We start from the raw sequence: 17,157 nt of genomic DNA, 5'->3' as shown, positions 1-17,157 counted from the left end.
TTGTGTTGATAATTATTATACATATTATACATATGCACACACATTGAACCTATAAGTTTATGGATAGTTTTGCCTGGATCTCATTTGAGGATGCCCAAACTGACTTCCAAAATTGCTGTTTGGAAGTATACTGTCACTGACCCCCATCCATCTTCCTTTCAAGAATGCTCCACAAATTCTCAATAGTGTTGAGTGTAGGGGGTAATGGTGGCCACCACATGACCTTTTTCTCCCTTTATAGCTATAGCAGCCAAAAGGTCAATGGTATTTTTTTGCAGCATGAGATTTGTCTTGCACAAAAACGTTTTTTTTCTGCAGAAGGCAGAAAGTGTTTCTCTTTATACCAAGGCAGTTAAAAAGGGCACACATTTCACAGAGGTCATTTCAACACCCTCTGGCACCCTACAGAAGCCTATCGCACTCTCCATTTTTCCAACCTACAACATTACTCCACTACCACCTTGCTGACATCACAGCCTTGTTGGGAAATGGTGGTCATCCAGCAATCCTTCAGAACTGCATCCATCTAGACCATCGAGTGTAGCCTGATGACCCACTGATGACAATCATCAGTGAATAAAACAGCTTGAAAAGGAGTTTTCATGTATTTCTGAGGCCACTGCAAATGTTTCTGCTTGTGAAAGTTGATAAAAGAGTAGTTGAATTACAACTTTAAATACCTGCTTGTTGCTCATCAGTTTTCTTTTAACAGCTGCTCTCTTAATATGATGCATTTGCCTGACACCAGGGTTGTGTTTTTTTAAGACTATATGCAAGACTATATGCAATGTAAGTACAATATATATATATATATATATATTTTTTTTTTTTTTTTTTTTTTTTTTTTTCAGCTGTGAAATTAAGAAGAAATCTTCACAACGTGATTAATTAGCCACTCTTACCATCACAAACCTCCTGGATGTAAACCGTGTCTCCTACTTTGAGGGAAAGTTGCCTGTCTCCTTGGCCAGCAAAATTCCATTTTACTGAAACAGAAACATTGTTTAGTGACGGTACGATAAAGTAAAATAATCCCACCTAAATGCAAAATGGGCTGCCAAAAGCCGTTTTGTCTCAAGACATAAACGTTAGCACAAGCAGTAAGCGAGCTTAAGTAATGAAACCCGTCCTTTGGTTACCTTGGCAACTGTTTCCAGCTGCCACATGTAAAGAAAACAAAGAAGCGCTAGAAATAGACTATTTTTATATGTGTATAGTTATTAAATAGGCTATGGTAAAAATAAAAATATAAATAGTTAAGAATGTGCAGACGTGCAGCCAAGATAACCTGCAGCACTCTTTTAAGGCAAATTAATCAAACATTGTCTGCAAGTGCACAGATTGCTGTTTTCTCAATTTCTTATCTTATTGTCAAATACAAGAGTTCAAGGGCTATCATTTTGCAAGAACTCAGTCTTCCGGCATGCTCGTTTGTAGATGGTTTGCTCACTGAACCAGTAATTAGGTTACATTAACTCATGTGACTGCAAAAGTTGCATACTATTGTAGACTAGTTGAAATTAAGCTGTCACTACTTGTAAAAGTGAAAGCATATGCACATAGTTTATAAGATATTACACTGACAAGATTACTTTGTTTCAACGTCTGCTGTATAGCTTTCAACTCAAACTTCCTTCCTTCTGCCTCCACTTCCTGTGGTGTAGTCTTACTCGAACTACTAAGAAAGTCATTGTAGATGTACCAAAATGCTGTAATAATTCTGTTTGCAAATACTTTTGAATGACTTTTTAGTTTTTCATTGTGACTTTCATTGTTAATCTGAAGCTGCAAGTAGCTAGTAGAACTACTAGGTATAAAAAAATTAACTAAAATTGTTGCTTGTTTCCACCAAATAATGAAAGTGGCTGCAACAGGCTGATCATTTTCTTTTATTGTAGTTAGCATCAAAATAATAAATCTGTGTTCTTGCCAAATTTTTAACTGTGTTGCATATCTAATGGAAACACACTGCTCAGTTCCGCCATATTAAACCACAAGCTAGATACACTATAAACCTTACACTGGTTGTGCTTGTAGAGTTTATGATTTGTTCCTGGCCAAACTTTCCATGTTGAAATTGTAATTTTCAGTAACTATATGCATGTGCTACATAATGTTAAATAGATAAACATAATGTTATATAGATATCTGCCCCTTAGATGTATGCTCTGCTCATGATTTCATCCCTTTTTAGGAATTTAGTGCTGCAACACTTTAGTGTTTAGTGCTGCAAGATTAATGTTACAGTACTAAAGTTAGACAAAATATATGATGTAAGTATCTAAGTTCTTTGGTTTCCATTAAATGGGATTTGTAATTCTTAAAATGTTCTGAGGCCTTTTGCACCTGCTCACATAGTGTCTAACAGGAAGTAATGGGAAGCTAGACTGTGTATTTTATTTTTAGTCATGGAGTGGGAAGTTTACTATCAGACAAAGCCAGCAAGGCAACACAATAATAACATATGTATACCTACACATACACAAAAAACCCCACAAGTAAGCACGTATTAACTTACCCACACCAAACCGCTCTGCAGTAGTCCTTGTCCAAGGAGCCATGGTTGATGATAATCCTTTACTCACTTACTAATTGTATCTCTGTGATTGTCCTCTTATTTTCATCTCGTTCTCTAAACTTCTCCCTTCTGTATTTTTTGTAACTGTAAATGAAAGCAATAAGCCCACCCCCTTTGCCTTTCTTCCTCTTCTGTCTCTTCTCGCTTCCTGTCTTCAGAGTGTTAAGAGGAAGTGGTAGAGTACAAAAAGGTGGAGTTCTGTCAAGCACACAGGCACATGTAGTGTATGAGTCTCCAGTATTCTCATTTAGAGTCACTGTTAAACATCACTAATAGGTGATAATGCAGAAAGGTAAAAATATAATTAAATAAAAAAAGGTGTGAGAATAGCATCAATACTGCATAAGTAAAAAACAAAGCCTTTAACAAACATTCAAATGCCGATTTTATAAATTTATCTATCTATCTATCTATTTATCTATCTATCTATCTATCTATCTATCTATCTATCTATCTATCTATCTATCTATCTATCTATCTATCTATCTATCTATCTGTCTATCTGTCTGTCTGTCTGTCTGTCTGTCTGTCTGTCTGTCTATCTATCCATCTATTGCATAGGAGTCTGAGTACAGAGAAGTGGTCAGTCAATTTCTGAGATGATGCAGAAACAGTCACCTCATCTTGAGCACAAACTTAAGAGATGATTGTTGACATCAGGAGGAACAGGAGTAAACAAAACACTGTTTACATCCTGTGAGAAGAAGTGGAGGTGGTGGAGAAATACAAATACCCTGTGGTTCAAGTGGACAACATACTGAATTGGAAATGCAACACAGAAGTATCTAAAAGAAGGAACAAAGCGGACTCTACTTCTTAAGGAAGCTAAAACCATTTAACCATGCCTGTTAAAATGCAGTGTCTTCAGTAAGAAGGAACATTTTGGAACCTGAATACAGTTTCTGGATTGATCTAAAATTAAGCTTTAATTTGGTGCTAACTTTGCTTGTCACAAGAATTATTTATAAACTCAAATTCTTTACTGTGATCTCAAAGAAAACACTTCAAGATTAAATATGCATTTTTCCCCTTAACCTCTTCAGATGATGTTGCCACGGTAACGAACACCCTCCCAATTGGTGAAAATCTTTGGCAGTGCAATCGGCAGCAATCATCCATGATAAATTAAACCTTTTGGGTATTATGTGGCTCAATCTCTTGACTTTAGAGCAAAAAGAAACACAGCATTTAAACATTAAAAATCATCTGACACATCTGTCAATCTCTATGATCAGCAGTGCATCAAATGTAAACTTTTATAAAAAAAATATATTTGGAGATATGGACAGTCTGTCTACAGAAACTACTGCTGTTCTTGCTGTATTTCTTTGCTGAATCCTTGCCTGTGTTTGATTGCACCCAAAAAAATTGTGTCATAAGTGACTGAGTTCCTTGTAAGTGATGCAAATCCAGCAGAGCTTGATTACTGAGCCACTGATCGTTCAACTTTTTTATCTTTTGCAATACCTCTTCATATTTCCAGCACCATATTTGAAACATATTGTTTACTTAGAATTGTTGTCTATATCACAATGTAAAAAAGTATACTACAATTCTGGTGATATTTGAGGTACCACTTCTAACTACTTTTAGCAAACTGTCATCTCCAGTAAATTATTTGTTTTTTCTCTCTTTCTTTGAATAGAAATGAAAAGACGCTGCATTTAAAGAAACAGCCTTAGATGCAACAGATGTCTCATTTTCAAGGGTTTCAGTCAGGTATTAATCTTGGAAACAAAAGCACAAGATCTTGTCATCACACAAGCTAGCATAAGCTAGATAACGTGCTGAAAATATATGACAGTATGATTTGAAAGGTTCATGATCACAGTTTGTGTAGCGGAACAAATCCAGAACACAGATTACAAGGAGAAATAAAGGTGGAGCCTGAAAGCATGAAAGAAATCTGCAAAAAAAAAAAAAAAACAATCAAAGTGGCAGGTTTTACAAGAGATGAATTGATGTTAGGATTACAAAATAATAATAATATTAATAAACACACAGAAAATGACTTCACCTAAAACTTGGAATATAAATTGAAAATGGACAAAAAGAAATGTGGCCAAAGGACCTGAAAAGAAAGATTTGAAGCCTGCCAGAAACAGATAAGGAAATGCTTATGACCCCAGAGAACACAAACATGACTCCCCCCTAATCAGTGCCACTTCCCAGAGATTGATCCAGAAGCCATTACCTGTGAAGCTCCAATGTGTCCCTAAATTGTAGAACTGTAGAGATTAGAAGCCTTCATGTGCAATAATAATAATAATAATAACATGCAATAATTGCTTTCACATAAATTGGACTTATTTGCCAGCGCTGAGGTGCTGACTGTAGCAGACTGCTCGGACCATTCAGGTAATCTCAGAGGGAAACTAATCACTGGGAACAACCGTCTTCATTGTGGCAGCTGGCACTTTCAAGTTAAATAGCATAACGATAGAATGGAGGAGCTATTAAGATGATTTCAAAAGCAAATTACCCTGAAGAGATTGGTTAAAGGGGAACAATAAGAGACAGAGAGGGTGAGAGGAAAAGAGAGAGATGTGAGGAGCTGGTGTTTATTTTCTCTCTTTCTCTCTTCTCTTTCCCACACACTCTCATGGACTCATTACACACACAAACACACTCTTCTTTAGAGAGACTGTGGTTCCTTCTCGGAGCAGAGCAGCAGGAGCAGTTGTTACAGAAAGAGAAAAGCAACCCTGAGGTGAGTTTATACATTTTACGTGTTCAATTTATGCTGTATAATATGTCACTGAATGTAAGAGAAAAAACTATCTTTAAGTCATGATGTATTTTCTTTTACTCATTTACTGGTGTGCTTTTCAGCAATCAAGTAAGAGTACTCCAAAAAATACTTATAATTACAATTTTTGCTCTACAGTTAATTGAACTTAGATTTCATTTTCTCATCACTGGTTAATACGAGTTTTTTTTTAACATTAAAGCTTTTTAGAGCTACAATCTTTTTGCATTTTAATGCACAGACCAGGAAAAAGAAATTTTAAAGAGGAAGAATGTGTGGTTAGTGGTGCGTGATCTCGATCACGAATACACTCTCCGCATCAGAATTTCCCATTCTAAATGTCTCATCTCAGTTTCCTTTATATAAATTCTGATTCACAGCTTGAGTTTAAACTTCACTCACTCAGCTCACTCATGAGCACAGGTCCACATACAAGCATAAGTGCAAGAAGGGGTCACTTAATGAGTCTTGAATATGTGGAAGTGAGACCACACTATTCTCTCTCAGTGTTGTGTGATGAAACCTAGGAGAAATGTATTTTCCCTGTTGTTTATTGGTAATCTCGATCTACTTTCTATCTATCTACTTTCACGAGAACACATTGTAACAGATTGATAGAGTGGTGTAGGTGAAAAATAATGCATACAGAAAAAGAATAAATTATGAAAAAGTATTGAAAGCAGTAAAACCAAAGGAACTAGTAAGTAGTTGTTTAATTTGCTCTTGTGAATGGCTCACTCAGACTTGCATTATAATGTGCACAATAGACTTTTTTGCTTTGTTCATGATCTGAATGTAATGATAACATCCTGCACTCTACTGGAGCACTGTGAAGAAAAATTAACTTCAAATTAAAAAGGAAAGAATTTAATCTCCATCATCTATATTAAAATTGTCATGCATGCAGTCACTGCTGGTTTTACCCAAGAGACCAGAGTTGGTTCTTTTAATTTGATAATGTTTAGACACCAAAATAACTAATTATGGCTTGGCTTAAAATACACTTTGCAGCAGTGTTAACATTGTTAGACGGCACTAAAGAAAAAACCCCAACTTAAATGTGAATGTGCATCATAAGACAGCCACCGGAATAGTGAGAGGATGTGGTGTCATGACATGGTCGAAGAGCAGCATGGTCTGCTGTCAGTTTGTGAAGAAGTATCATGTCTAAAAATCAAACAACTACAAGTGTAAGATATGGCAGATATGTGGATGGTTCGGGTTGTTTTGTTTTGTTTTTCTTTTAATGTTTTTTTTTTCTTTTGAGTCCACAGAGGTATATATTGTTGAACCCTTCTTCACAGCTGCAGTGTTAACATAACAGAGATGTAGTAAGATTGACACACTGAGGTCAATCATTTATTCCCATCTGACCTGACCTTGTTTGTGTATCTATGTTTTTTATCTGTGTGCCACAGCAATGCATTCTGTTGGTGTCCATACATATTTTATATGTCATTATATCCCCCGTTGGTCTGCCGTTATGCCTGTTGCACAATGTTTTTTCCATTTCACGCCTCTTGAGCCTCCATCTGTTGGTCAGAAAACATACTTAGCAACTTGCCATCCACACCTTGCTTTTCCTGTTTGATTTGTCTATATATTTGTTAAAATATTTAGTAAGTTTCTTAATCAGAATTGCTACAAGGCAACAGTGGGTACAGTTGCAGTGTTACATGTGTATTTATCCAAAATTTTGACCTCCAGGTTCATCGTAATCCTGAGAAATAGTTATAACAGATGCATGTCAGGCCCAGTAAGACAGGAGATTTAATTTGGTGCACTACCTCATAAAAAACTGCCTAAAAAATGAATTTAAGATGTGAATTGATGAAGGAGTTATTTCCTGTATCCATAACCACCTGACAGAGAAGTTCATTTCATACCTGAGTGGCAAACGGGAAAGCTATGAAACCAGCTTTCAGTTTCTTAGCTCTATGTGAACATATTCATATACATTAGTTCATTTTCCTGATAAAAAAATATGTGATTGCTCTCATTATTTTTAAGAATGGAGAAGAGCAGTTTTTCTTTAGTCACTTATTCTATAACACATATCAGGCTGGTAAAATATCATTTAAAAAAGAAAAAGGATGAACATTTTAGGCAGTGAGTACCAGCTGAGAGATGAATAGCCCCATTACTCATCTTCGAATTCAGACCATGTCTGCTGAAGAGCCACTTTTCCAGGTTCTTTACTGCCTGTCTTTCATCATAACACCCAAAATTGGGCTCTTTTCACCAGACCACACAAGGGGCATCCAGATGAGGCAAGATGAAGCCTTTACAGCTCAGATCTGCATATTTCTGACATTGGAAGATAGGCAAGAAGGAAAGGAAGCTGCTTAAATGATAATCAATTAATAATTCATCTCATCCTTCAGATGTTGGGTATCATTTCAATTACCCACTAATATAGCTGGTGCCCTGAGTAATTGAAAACTACTCCACCACGGTGGGCTTGAAGTGAAGCAATCAGGGTGCAATAGGTCTGTTTTACAACATGACATTGACTGACTTTTATAAAGTCCTTCCATTTTTCATAACTGCTTGACATTTTGGAAAAATGAAGCACGTCCAAGTCTCTGTTGGAAAATTTTTAGAAATGGGAGGCAATTTTAAAAATGAGTAAGCTCATTAGCAAACTTCGATCAACTGGATCAACAAGTAGCTAAATCTAAAGATGATAAAATGAAGAAAAAAACTCCTCTGATATATATAATCTGATATCTATAATGCTTTAGAATAATTTATGTTAACATTTCTAGAAGCTGCCAGCGTTGACTGTTATTAGACCTAAAATCAGGCATGTGACAGCATGTGTCACATGTGACAGGTGCACGTACAGCTAAATTGGGACTCAGTTAGCAAGTGATAATGTGACAACTAATAAATTTAAAGATGACTTCTCAAGTGACTAGCAATATCTCTTATGTACAAAAAAATCCAGTCTGGAGTCTTTGCTGATTGCACACTTGTCATCTCTGCTGCCACTTTCCTGTCATTTCCTCAGGAACACCCACAATAAAACAAAACCAAACAAAATAAAATAAATTAAAAAACAAAGATAAGAGAACATAATCACAAGTATATAAAATTCATAGAGCAAGGTCCTTCAACTCTTGTCTGAAGAGGCCGCCCTGCAGATCTCAGATGTCCCCTGCTCTACCACACCTAATTCTAATGAAATTAATCTCCTCATCAGCTTGTCCTCTAGTTACACACTAGCATGGTAATTACTTATTAGTTGAAGTTAGATGAGTTGAAGTAGGGAAACACCTGGAACCCAGAAAGTAGTGGACTCTGAGTTAAAGAACACTAGCAGAGTTAAACTTCGGATACAAACACTGCAGAATTAGTAGGACCTCATAATGCACTCGTTGATCTAAAACATACCGCAAAAGCTATTTAACACAAAGCCAAAAAAATAAGGTAATAGGATGTTTTTGGTAACACTAAAGGCAGAGACCCTCAAGCAAGAAAAACCAAAAGTCAAGTCAAGTCAACCACAAAACAAATCATCACAGAAGAAATAAGCTCAGTTTGTGATGTCACTGGTTTCATCACTTTGTTGTATCACTGTCCAAACATATATGGAGTTGAATACACCAGCCCCAGGAGGAGCCCTTTAAGCACAGTAAAAAGCATAAACCCTTGTTGTTGCTTGAAAAGATAAAACATCATCTTTGTACAGAAAACATCTGAAAGCAGCACAGTCTTCATATCATGTGGAAAAGAGAGCTCTCAGCAGTCATTACAATTTAAAATCCATTATCCAAACAGGTGTTGCTGGTTGTGTTAGCATCCATCCGGGCCAATGTGACAGTACATGTTATTATAAATACAGATTCAGTAACATTCACCAGTTTGTCAGTGGGGACAACTATAATAAGACATTAGTGAGAGAAAGCAGACGCTCAGTAATAAAGCAGCACCTTGAAAATAACTCATTATTTATTTTTTTCCCATCTTTTTGTTTTATTGTAATGTACATTGTTTACATTCTGTTAAATGATCAACACTGCATATTATTATGGTTTTATTAAAAGAGAGATGCTAATGCAACAATAAATACAGGAAACAAATATAACATTTGTTCACTTGTGTCAGCTAGAATATAGAATATATTTGGCCAATACAAGAAAACAAGTACGCTGGCAGGAGTACACATTATTAGTGACATTCATATACTTTTTGAAAATGATGGTGTGTTTTTACAGGTTGTCTTTGTTAGAAAACCTGCAGTGGCTATAACACATGTGGAGCTAGTTATCAGTCGGTGGTGCTGTTAGACATCACAGCTTGGATGTCATTTATATTTGAGAGCGACACTTTATAAGTTAGTAGCTGCTGGGTTATCAGTGTTTGCACTGTACAAAGTTCAAAGCAGCATTCTGTGAGAAAATGTTCTGGTTCCTTTAGACCTAGATTTAATTAAAACTTTTCTTCTGGTGCCATTTATAGTATTAAATCTCTTTCTTCTTGTCTTATTGTCTGTCTCCCAGTTTCTCTGTTCCTGTTTTAGAGGTGATAAGCCAGCAGCTCTGGATGAAGTCTGGCCAAGTCTTAAAGGATACACAAGCAAACATATATACTCTATCATTTATCAAGTAGCTACTATCATTCTGCCAGGCAAACATTTAAAATCCACGTTACTATTAAGTTCAAAGAGGACATATACTGAATTAAACTTTATCTATGGAGCCCAAATTCACAGTAAAATGTCTTTAGGTGCTTTAGGCTCCACATCCATCTGCAAGCCTTATGGAGAAAATGTATTTTGTGAGAATTTGATAAATATTTCATGGCCATTTGCTGATAAAGAAGGCTATTTATTGCCCTCAATCCATCTGTTACTTTGCACTGCTGTCATTCAGGCAATATTCAGACCCTTTCCCTTTTTACACATTTTATGCATCAAACAGTACTCAGTCCATTTGAGGGTAACAACAGTATTTTATTTACTAACCAAACAGTTTATCCACCATAGACTGTGGGGGAAATTGTAATCTATTGTCCCTTCAAACCAGACTGAATTAAAGACATACATGTTCATGTTTGTGGGTTGTTTTCATTGCTCATCAGTACTGCTGGATGTAACTATGATTGAGCATTTTTTAATAAGCGCCACAATTCATCAGACTTTCCTTTGTCACATCATCAATAAACTAATGATCAGTGTCCTGTAAGTCATGTATACCAATACCATTGAGCTGAGCATCAATGTTTTTCAGGTGATGATGTGTGCTTCACGAGTCAGGTCAAGTCCCTCATACTTCTTTTTTTTTTTTACTTGGATGGATGTTGTGAACTGTGGAAAGATCCTGCGATCATCCACAACTATTGTCTTCTATGAAGTCCAGTCCCAGAGGGAAACAGTATTAAGTACATTTGACCATGTCTTCAACATGCTTGCAGTTACATCATAATAAAAATGCAGAAATTGTTAGATGACACAGCTTTACATTGCGTATTGTTTTGTGTAGTGTAGTGTTCATGAGACATTATGCGAACCTATAACCATGTATTTCTTAATATTTCAGCCTAATGATGATAATGATGTTTTTCATCCCTTATTCTAACTATATAATTATTATTCCTAACCTGAACCAACCACAGTGAAGTCTGACAGTGAGGTGGAGGAGTGAAAAGCCTAAAAGCCTTTTTCTACATCTTGGGAAGAAACTATTTTGTGCCGCTCCCAAGCACATGGTTTTTCCTTTTGTAATGGATCCAAAGGTCAACATGGCCACCCTGTGTGTTGCTGCCATTTCCATCCATCCAGTCATTTTCTATACCTGCTTATTCCAGTGCAGGGTCAAGGGGAAGGAAAGGGGGAATTTGTGTTGGCCAACAACCATTGACCATGACAAACAACCATTTATGCACCCCTGGAGAGTTTAAAACCACCAATGAACCCAACATGTATGTTTCTGGACTGTGAAAGGAAGCCAGAATATCTACACATGCAAACTCAAATATAAACACTCCAACTTTTATCAGGAAAGTTTTAGGTGTTAGCTGACGTGTTAACCTCACACCAGCATGCAGCCCTCCTGCCATTTCACCCATGGATTTGTTATGTTTTTCAGCTTCAAGCTAACCTGTTTTATAAAACGTCTCCTGACACCTGTTGGTCACAGCAGCAGCTCAACCAAATGCCGCATGAGATCAAGTCCATACTTGTTACCTACTCAGTCAATAAATACATAATGAAGGAACAACCGCAATTGCTATTAATACTGAACCTCTTGTAGGAGGTTTTTTTTTTTCAAGAATTCAAATATTTTAAAATGAAAACAAAAATTAAATTTAAAATACATTATTAATCCCAGGAGGTAATTACAATGTTGTAGATTTTTTTTTTTTTTTTTTTTTTTTTTTTTTTTTTGTTTTGTTTTGTTTTGTTTTAGTTCGAAAAAACAATAATAAATAATTAGAAGATGTTGTCTTGTTTAGACATGGAATGACACAACAGTCTGAGAATTATTTTTATTATTTTCATTATAACCAGTGCCATGATGAATTACTACAAATAAGCCTCCCCTTCCGAAATGCCACTCTTTTTTAATGGTTACTTTGTATTTTTCTCCCACATTCATAGTTCATATATATTACTTTTTAAAAAAAATACGCATCAAGGTCAAATATTTGAACATCAGGCAATTTTGACATTATTGATAGCATAAAAACTATTTTAAAACGTGTAAATTATGTTGTTTTTAATCATAATTCTAATATTTTTTATTATCCACACTGAAAATTGAAAATTAGTACTGGATCTTCTTTACTAATAAAATGTTTGCAGCGTACTATTAGTTTTTGACTGAACTGGTTTTATCGGGTTAATTTGGACCAGTTGCTAATTTTATCTGCATTTTCTCTGGCTTTTAAAATGTATTGTTAAAGATTAATTTTCTGATTAATTTTTATGATAACATATCTTTGTTGAGCACATTTAAGTATGCCACAGATTTGTTTATTTTTGTAATCTAGCAGTTTACCTGACTAATTAGAAAAATGCAAAATAATCTGCACATAATTTGTACTCAACACTTAAATCCAAAACAGTCTGATTGATTTTTTTTTTTTTTTTCTCTCTCTACTTTATTTTTGAAGGAGACAAAACAACAGTATGTTCTACGATCAGAGTACTATCTGAGCCAAGTACTAACTGCGTTTACCATTTTGTCCACCAGGTGTCACTCCAACCATTGAAAATGATGTTGAAGACAACACCAAGAGCTACTGTGAACAAGTCACACGCAGAAAGCTGTTCAAGAGCCAGCACAGAGCCAAGTTGTATCTCACTCTTAGCAGCATTTGCTAACAATGAAATGTTGACTGACAGCGTTCAGTTTGGGATGAATGGATGTAAAAAGTATTGTGATCAAGGTTCAGGTTTTCATTAACAGGAAGACGTGAACATAACGGAAGAGCTGGAGCCAAATTAATCACACGTTGCAAAGATTTTAAATAATTTTGAAACCTCTAAACACTCCAAGTGAACATATCTGAAGACATTTTATGTGAGCTTGAGGCTATAATGTGAGTGTACTTAATAAAAAGTGAGCATAATAATGATTCACATCCAGCCCCGGCCATGATGCCATCAGGTTGTCTTCAGTGAAGCTCCAATAATAATGTTATCAAAAATGATGCTGGCTGTCATCCTGTCCCTCCTCATCCTTCTGACTGTGGGTGGTAATGTGCTGGTGTGTCTTGCTGTCTGCGCCTCTCGAAGCCTTCGCTGTCTCACAAACTGTTTTATCGTGTCGCTGGCTGTGACAGACCTGCTGCTTGGCCTCTTGGTTCTGCCATTTTCTGCCCTCCTCCAGCTCAATGGAGAGTGGCCGTTTGGACCCGTATTCTGCAACTTCTACATCTCCATGGACGTCATGCTGTGTACCGCCTCCATCCTCACACTGCTGGCCATCAGTGTGGACCGCTACCTGGCTGTCACCATGCCTCTGAGATACACCTCACTCGTCCTGCCATGGAAAGCTGCTGTAACCATGGCAAGCGTTTGGACTGTGTCTGTGGCTGTGTCTTTCTTGCCCATACAAATGGGTTGGAACACTGTGAACGGGACAGTGCAGAACCATGGGCCTTGGGCTTCAGAGAGGAGATGTCGTTTCGAACTGAACAGACCTTATGTACTCACTGACTCTCTTCTCACATTCTTCCTGCCTCTGGTGGCTATGTGCTGGATCTACCTCCAAATCCTTCGAATTGCACGGGCACAGGCTAAGCGCATTGTCAGCACCCGACCCACCTGCATCATCAGTTACAACTGCAGCAATAGTCCTTCCACCAGCACCACTCTGGTCTCTAATGTTACAGCTGTGGCACTGCGAGAACACAAAGCCACAGTGACACTGGCAGCAGTAATCGGGGCTTTTGTGGTGTGCTGGTTACCTTATTTTATCTTATTCACAGTATTGGGCATAAAGGAGCATCCAGACCCTGGGTTAGTACCAGAATTTTCTATTGTTTTGTGGCTGGGCTATGCCAACTCAGCACTCAACCCTATCCTCTATGGAGCCCTCAACAGGGACTTCAGGTCAGCCTACGCTCGTCTACTGAGATGCTGGTTTCCTGCTTGGTGGAGGAGCCGACAGCCATCTTCAAATGTAACTAACAGCAGGTGAAGCTACTGGGATAAAGCTCTCAAGTTCAAGTCAGTTTAATTGCAAAGCTAATCTTTACAGAGCTGTGCAAAAGTCTTGAGCCTTCCATCATTTCTGTATATTTTGTCAGATTTTCTTGTAATATTTTGGGCAATAGTTCTGCAGGCTTTCTAAAGGTTTTTTGAGATTTTACGTTGGGTATTTGTTGTTTTTTCACTCATTTTTCAGGCCAGTTCTTCTACATGAGCATTTTCAGAGGAATGTGTTTTACTTTCTAAACAGTGACCTAAAAATCCATCAAATACATTCACAAATGAGAAGTGGCTCAGAACTTTTGCAAAGTATAATACCTCTTTGGGGGACAGCATTTTGCAGCCAATATGAATATAATATTTTGTATATTTTTTTTTCATCCTGAGTACCTCCAGTCTTTAATTTCCCTTTCTTTTATCACATCTCAGCCAAAGAGCAGCTGACAGAGGTGACACTGCAGTGTGACCACACCCCTGCAACTTGCAGGGTGACTATAGAAAACCAAAACATCATGCTTGAAGAAATTAACAGCAGGACTGCCGCATCAACTATTCACTTTGCAAATGACACTGCTGCCGCACGTGCCAGCCGCAATGAACGGTAAATTACTGTTCTGTGTGTATTTATATGATACTTCATTAACACAAATAGAAAATGCTGCAGAGATGTCTGAGTCATCAGTGGAGTCTAGCTACTTTAAAAAAAAAGACGGATGCCTCTCATCATCATTTAGGTGGCAGTGCCACAACACTCACATTCAGTCATTATTAAATGAGTACGTCATTGCACCGGCTCATATAAGAAATTCTTCTTCTATCCTCTAAAACACACAATGCATTCACTCACAGAGGCACAGCACCATTCTCACAGTCACCCTCACTCTTTTCACTGAGTCCAAGTCTAAGCCTGTGTTGGTGTGCTGCATATTTTGGACATTATACAACCCAAAAGCAGAATCTATACGCCTGAAAAGAGAGAGACAGTCGCCACCACAACCCACCATTAATTCAGTGGTGAAGCAGAGTCGCCAATAATACAACATGTAAGTAGGTAAACGACACTTACTGCCATTCCTGCAGGTCCCACAGGCCATGTTGTGTCCCAGAACAAATGAACTGCGATGCATAGATCCTAGCTGTGCCGTCCACAGAGCATTATGCCAATATGTTGATTAGCCCAAGAAATGTGCTTTCAGCACAGAGGAGACACATTATCCAGTTTCATAGCCTGCTTTCATTTCTCTGTGTTTTGTGAACACTTCCTAATAAGTTTGCAAAGTGTGAATTAGTTAAAGCAAGAAAAGTTTTTGTTTGTTTTCCATTAGATGTTTTACAGGACTGTTGTTTTGCAGTATACACACACCAATTTCAACCTACATTAAAAGTGACAAATAAGAGATTCTTATGTGTATTTTTTTGCACATTGTATATATATATGTATACACAGTTGTTAGCTTCACAAGTAGCAACTCTACCACTTACAAAGTTTATGTGCAGTCCTAACCCTGTATGTTGCTGTAAATTCACACTATGAACCTGTTAAAGCTTGTTTCTCTCATGTCTGCACATTGACACCAAAGGTGAATAAACTGTAAATAAACCTTTGATTCTCTTCATTTGTGTCTCTTTAGAACTCAATCCAGCCACACTTCAATAAAGAAAATGAGAAATCGGGATCTCAGCAGCTCCACACCTCCCTCAGATCAATGCACGGCTGGTTTTTGAACTCCAGTGGCTGGGATACTACTAAAACCAGTCAATTAACTTGTTGATCAATTTCATCAACGCCTGTCATTTTTATGCTGACTCAAGAGTGCCCTCTAGTGGACACATGAAGTACCACATCTTCAGCTTTGATATAGCAAATAGACATTTATTAAAAATGTATGTTCCATAAAACACTGCAACCAGAAGGAAGAAAGTGATAAGCAGACTTTAATCACTTGCATCCATGTGTTAACATGTGTTGCAATTGAGTGTGTATCATGCTAAAGTAATATATCTATGTTGAAGAATGCAGCTACTTCCAGGTGCTGCTGCATTCTGTGGCATTAAGCTGCTATTTATTGAATTATCCAGTAAATGTAACAGAGGACTGAGATAAGTGGCATGTGCTGCTCCTTAAAGATAAAAAAAATTACAACTACACCAATAAAGATCAGCTCAAAGAAAGAATATCATATTCACGGCCATTTTTGGAGCCACTACAGACTGTTGAGCATGGATATGTATTATCGTGTGGGTGGAAGCAGACAGTGTGTGTGTGGTAAGGAACACGAGTATAGTGAAAATAATTTATCACAGCTGTCAGCAGATATCGCTTCAAACTATTGTCGCATTAACACTGAACCTTCTACATACTTCAAGCTATTTCCTTTGAGGGACTTAGAAATGCACATTAATATATATACAGTAACTGATTTTACAAACCATTAAGCCAAACAGAAACATTCATCTGGTATTAAAAACAAAGAAACTCGTTGAAGCACCCCAGATTGTCTTATATTTAGGCACCAATGAGAAGCTCCAATATTGAAATTAATGAAACCACATAAGGTTAAGGCTTTCTAATTCCATCAGACTTTTCTCAGTGTTCATATAGCAAATATAATTCATTCTTCCTGTCTGCTATTCCTTTCAAGTGTAACGACACAGTAAAATGATCAAATATGATCCTTGCTCACTCTGAGACTCTAATGTCATAACCAAGTTTACCTTTGTGAATTTACACTCATCAGAAAACAATACTATGTCAAGTCCACCTGCTGAACCTTTGTGTCTTTTGGGTTGTTACACGAGGCCTCTGTAGATCTGTCTTGTTTCCTCACGAGCTCAACCAGCTGAGATCTAGGCAGGTAAGAGGCTCAGTCAATTCAGGCTTTTTTGTTGAATTTCAAATCTCATCCCAGAACATTTTTCATGTGAGGTGTCTTGCAGGAGTGGCCACTGCAGTCAATGTTTAGGTGTGTGTGGTACATGTCATGCAAGTCAAGACCCAGTGCATGTTGTCGTTGAAAGAAACAAAAAGTTTGGAAACCATTGCCTTAACCAAACACAGAGGTGGATCTTATGGTCAGAGTTGAAAAGGTTTACAAATGGAATATAACATAAAAGATTACATTCATTTATTCATTCTCTGTACTACTTAGTCCATTACAGGCTGCAGTT

General features: G+C 37.2%; 2 protein-coding genes across 2 annotated transcripts in view; one reads left to right on the top strand and one right to left on the bottom strand.

Annotated features, from left to right (window-relative positions):
- Positions 1–2,703, bottom strand: part of LOC121642833 (dedicator of cytokinesis protein 2) — a 104,732-nt gene extending 102,029 nt beyond the window's left edge. The window contains exons 1-2 of the mRNA XM_041989813.1: positions 2,519–2,703; positions 903–986 (exon numbers count right to left, since the gene is read on the bottom strand). Of these exons, the coding sequence (XP_041845747.1) occupies positions 903–986; positions 2,519–2,561 (127 nt within the window). The 5' untranslated portion in view covers positions 2,562–2,703. The remainder of the gene's footprint in view (positions 1–902; positions 987–2,518) is intronic.
- A 2,489-nt stretch (positions 2,704–5,192) lies between these two features.
- hrh2a (histamine receptor H2a) lies at positions 5,193–14,629 on the top strand. The gene is made up of 3 exons (XM_041990470.1): positions 5,193–5,288; positions 12,527–13,970; positions 14,419–14,629. Exons 2-3 carry the CDS (start codon positions 12,971–12,973, stop codon positions 14,592–14,594), a joined length of 1,176 nt encoding a protein of 391 aa, XP_041846404.1. The 5' UTR covers positions 5,193–5,288; positions 12,527–12,970; the 3' UTR covers positions 14,595–14,629.
- The last annotated feature ends 2,528 nt before the right edge of the window (positions 14,630–17,157 follow it).

The sequence above is a fragment of the Melanotaenia boesemani genome, chromosome 7 (assembly GCF_017639745.1).
Source record: "Melanotaenia boesemani isolate fMelBoe1 chromosome 7, fMelBoe1.pri, whole genome shotgun sequence".
Lineage (NCBI taxonomy): Eukaryota > Metazoa > Chordata > Actinopteri > Atheriniformes > Melanotaeniidae > Melanotaenia > Melanotaenia boesemani.
Note: the sequence above shows the minus strand (reverse complement) of the source record. Positions and strands in the feature narration are given on the sequence as shown.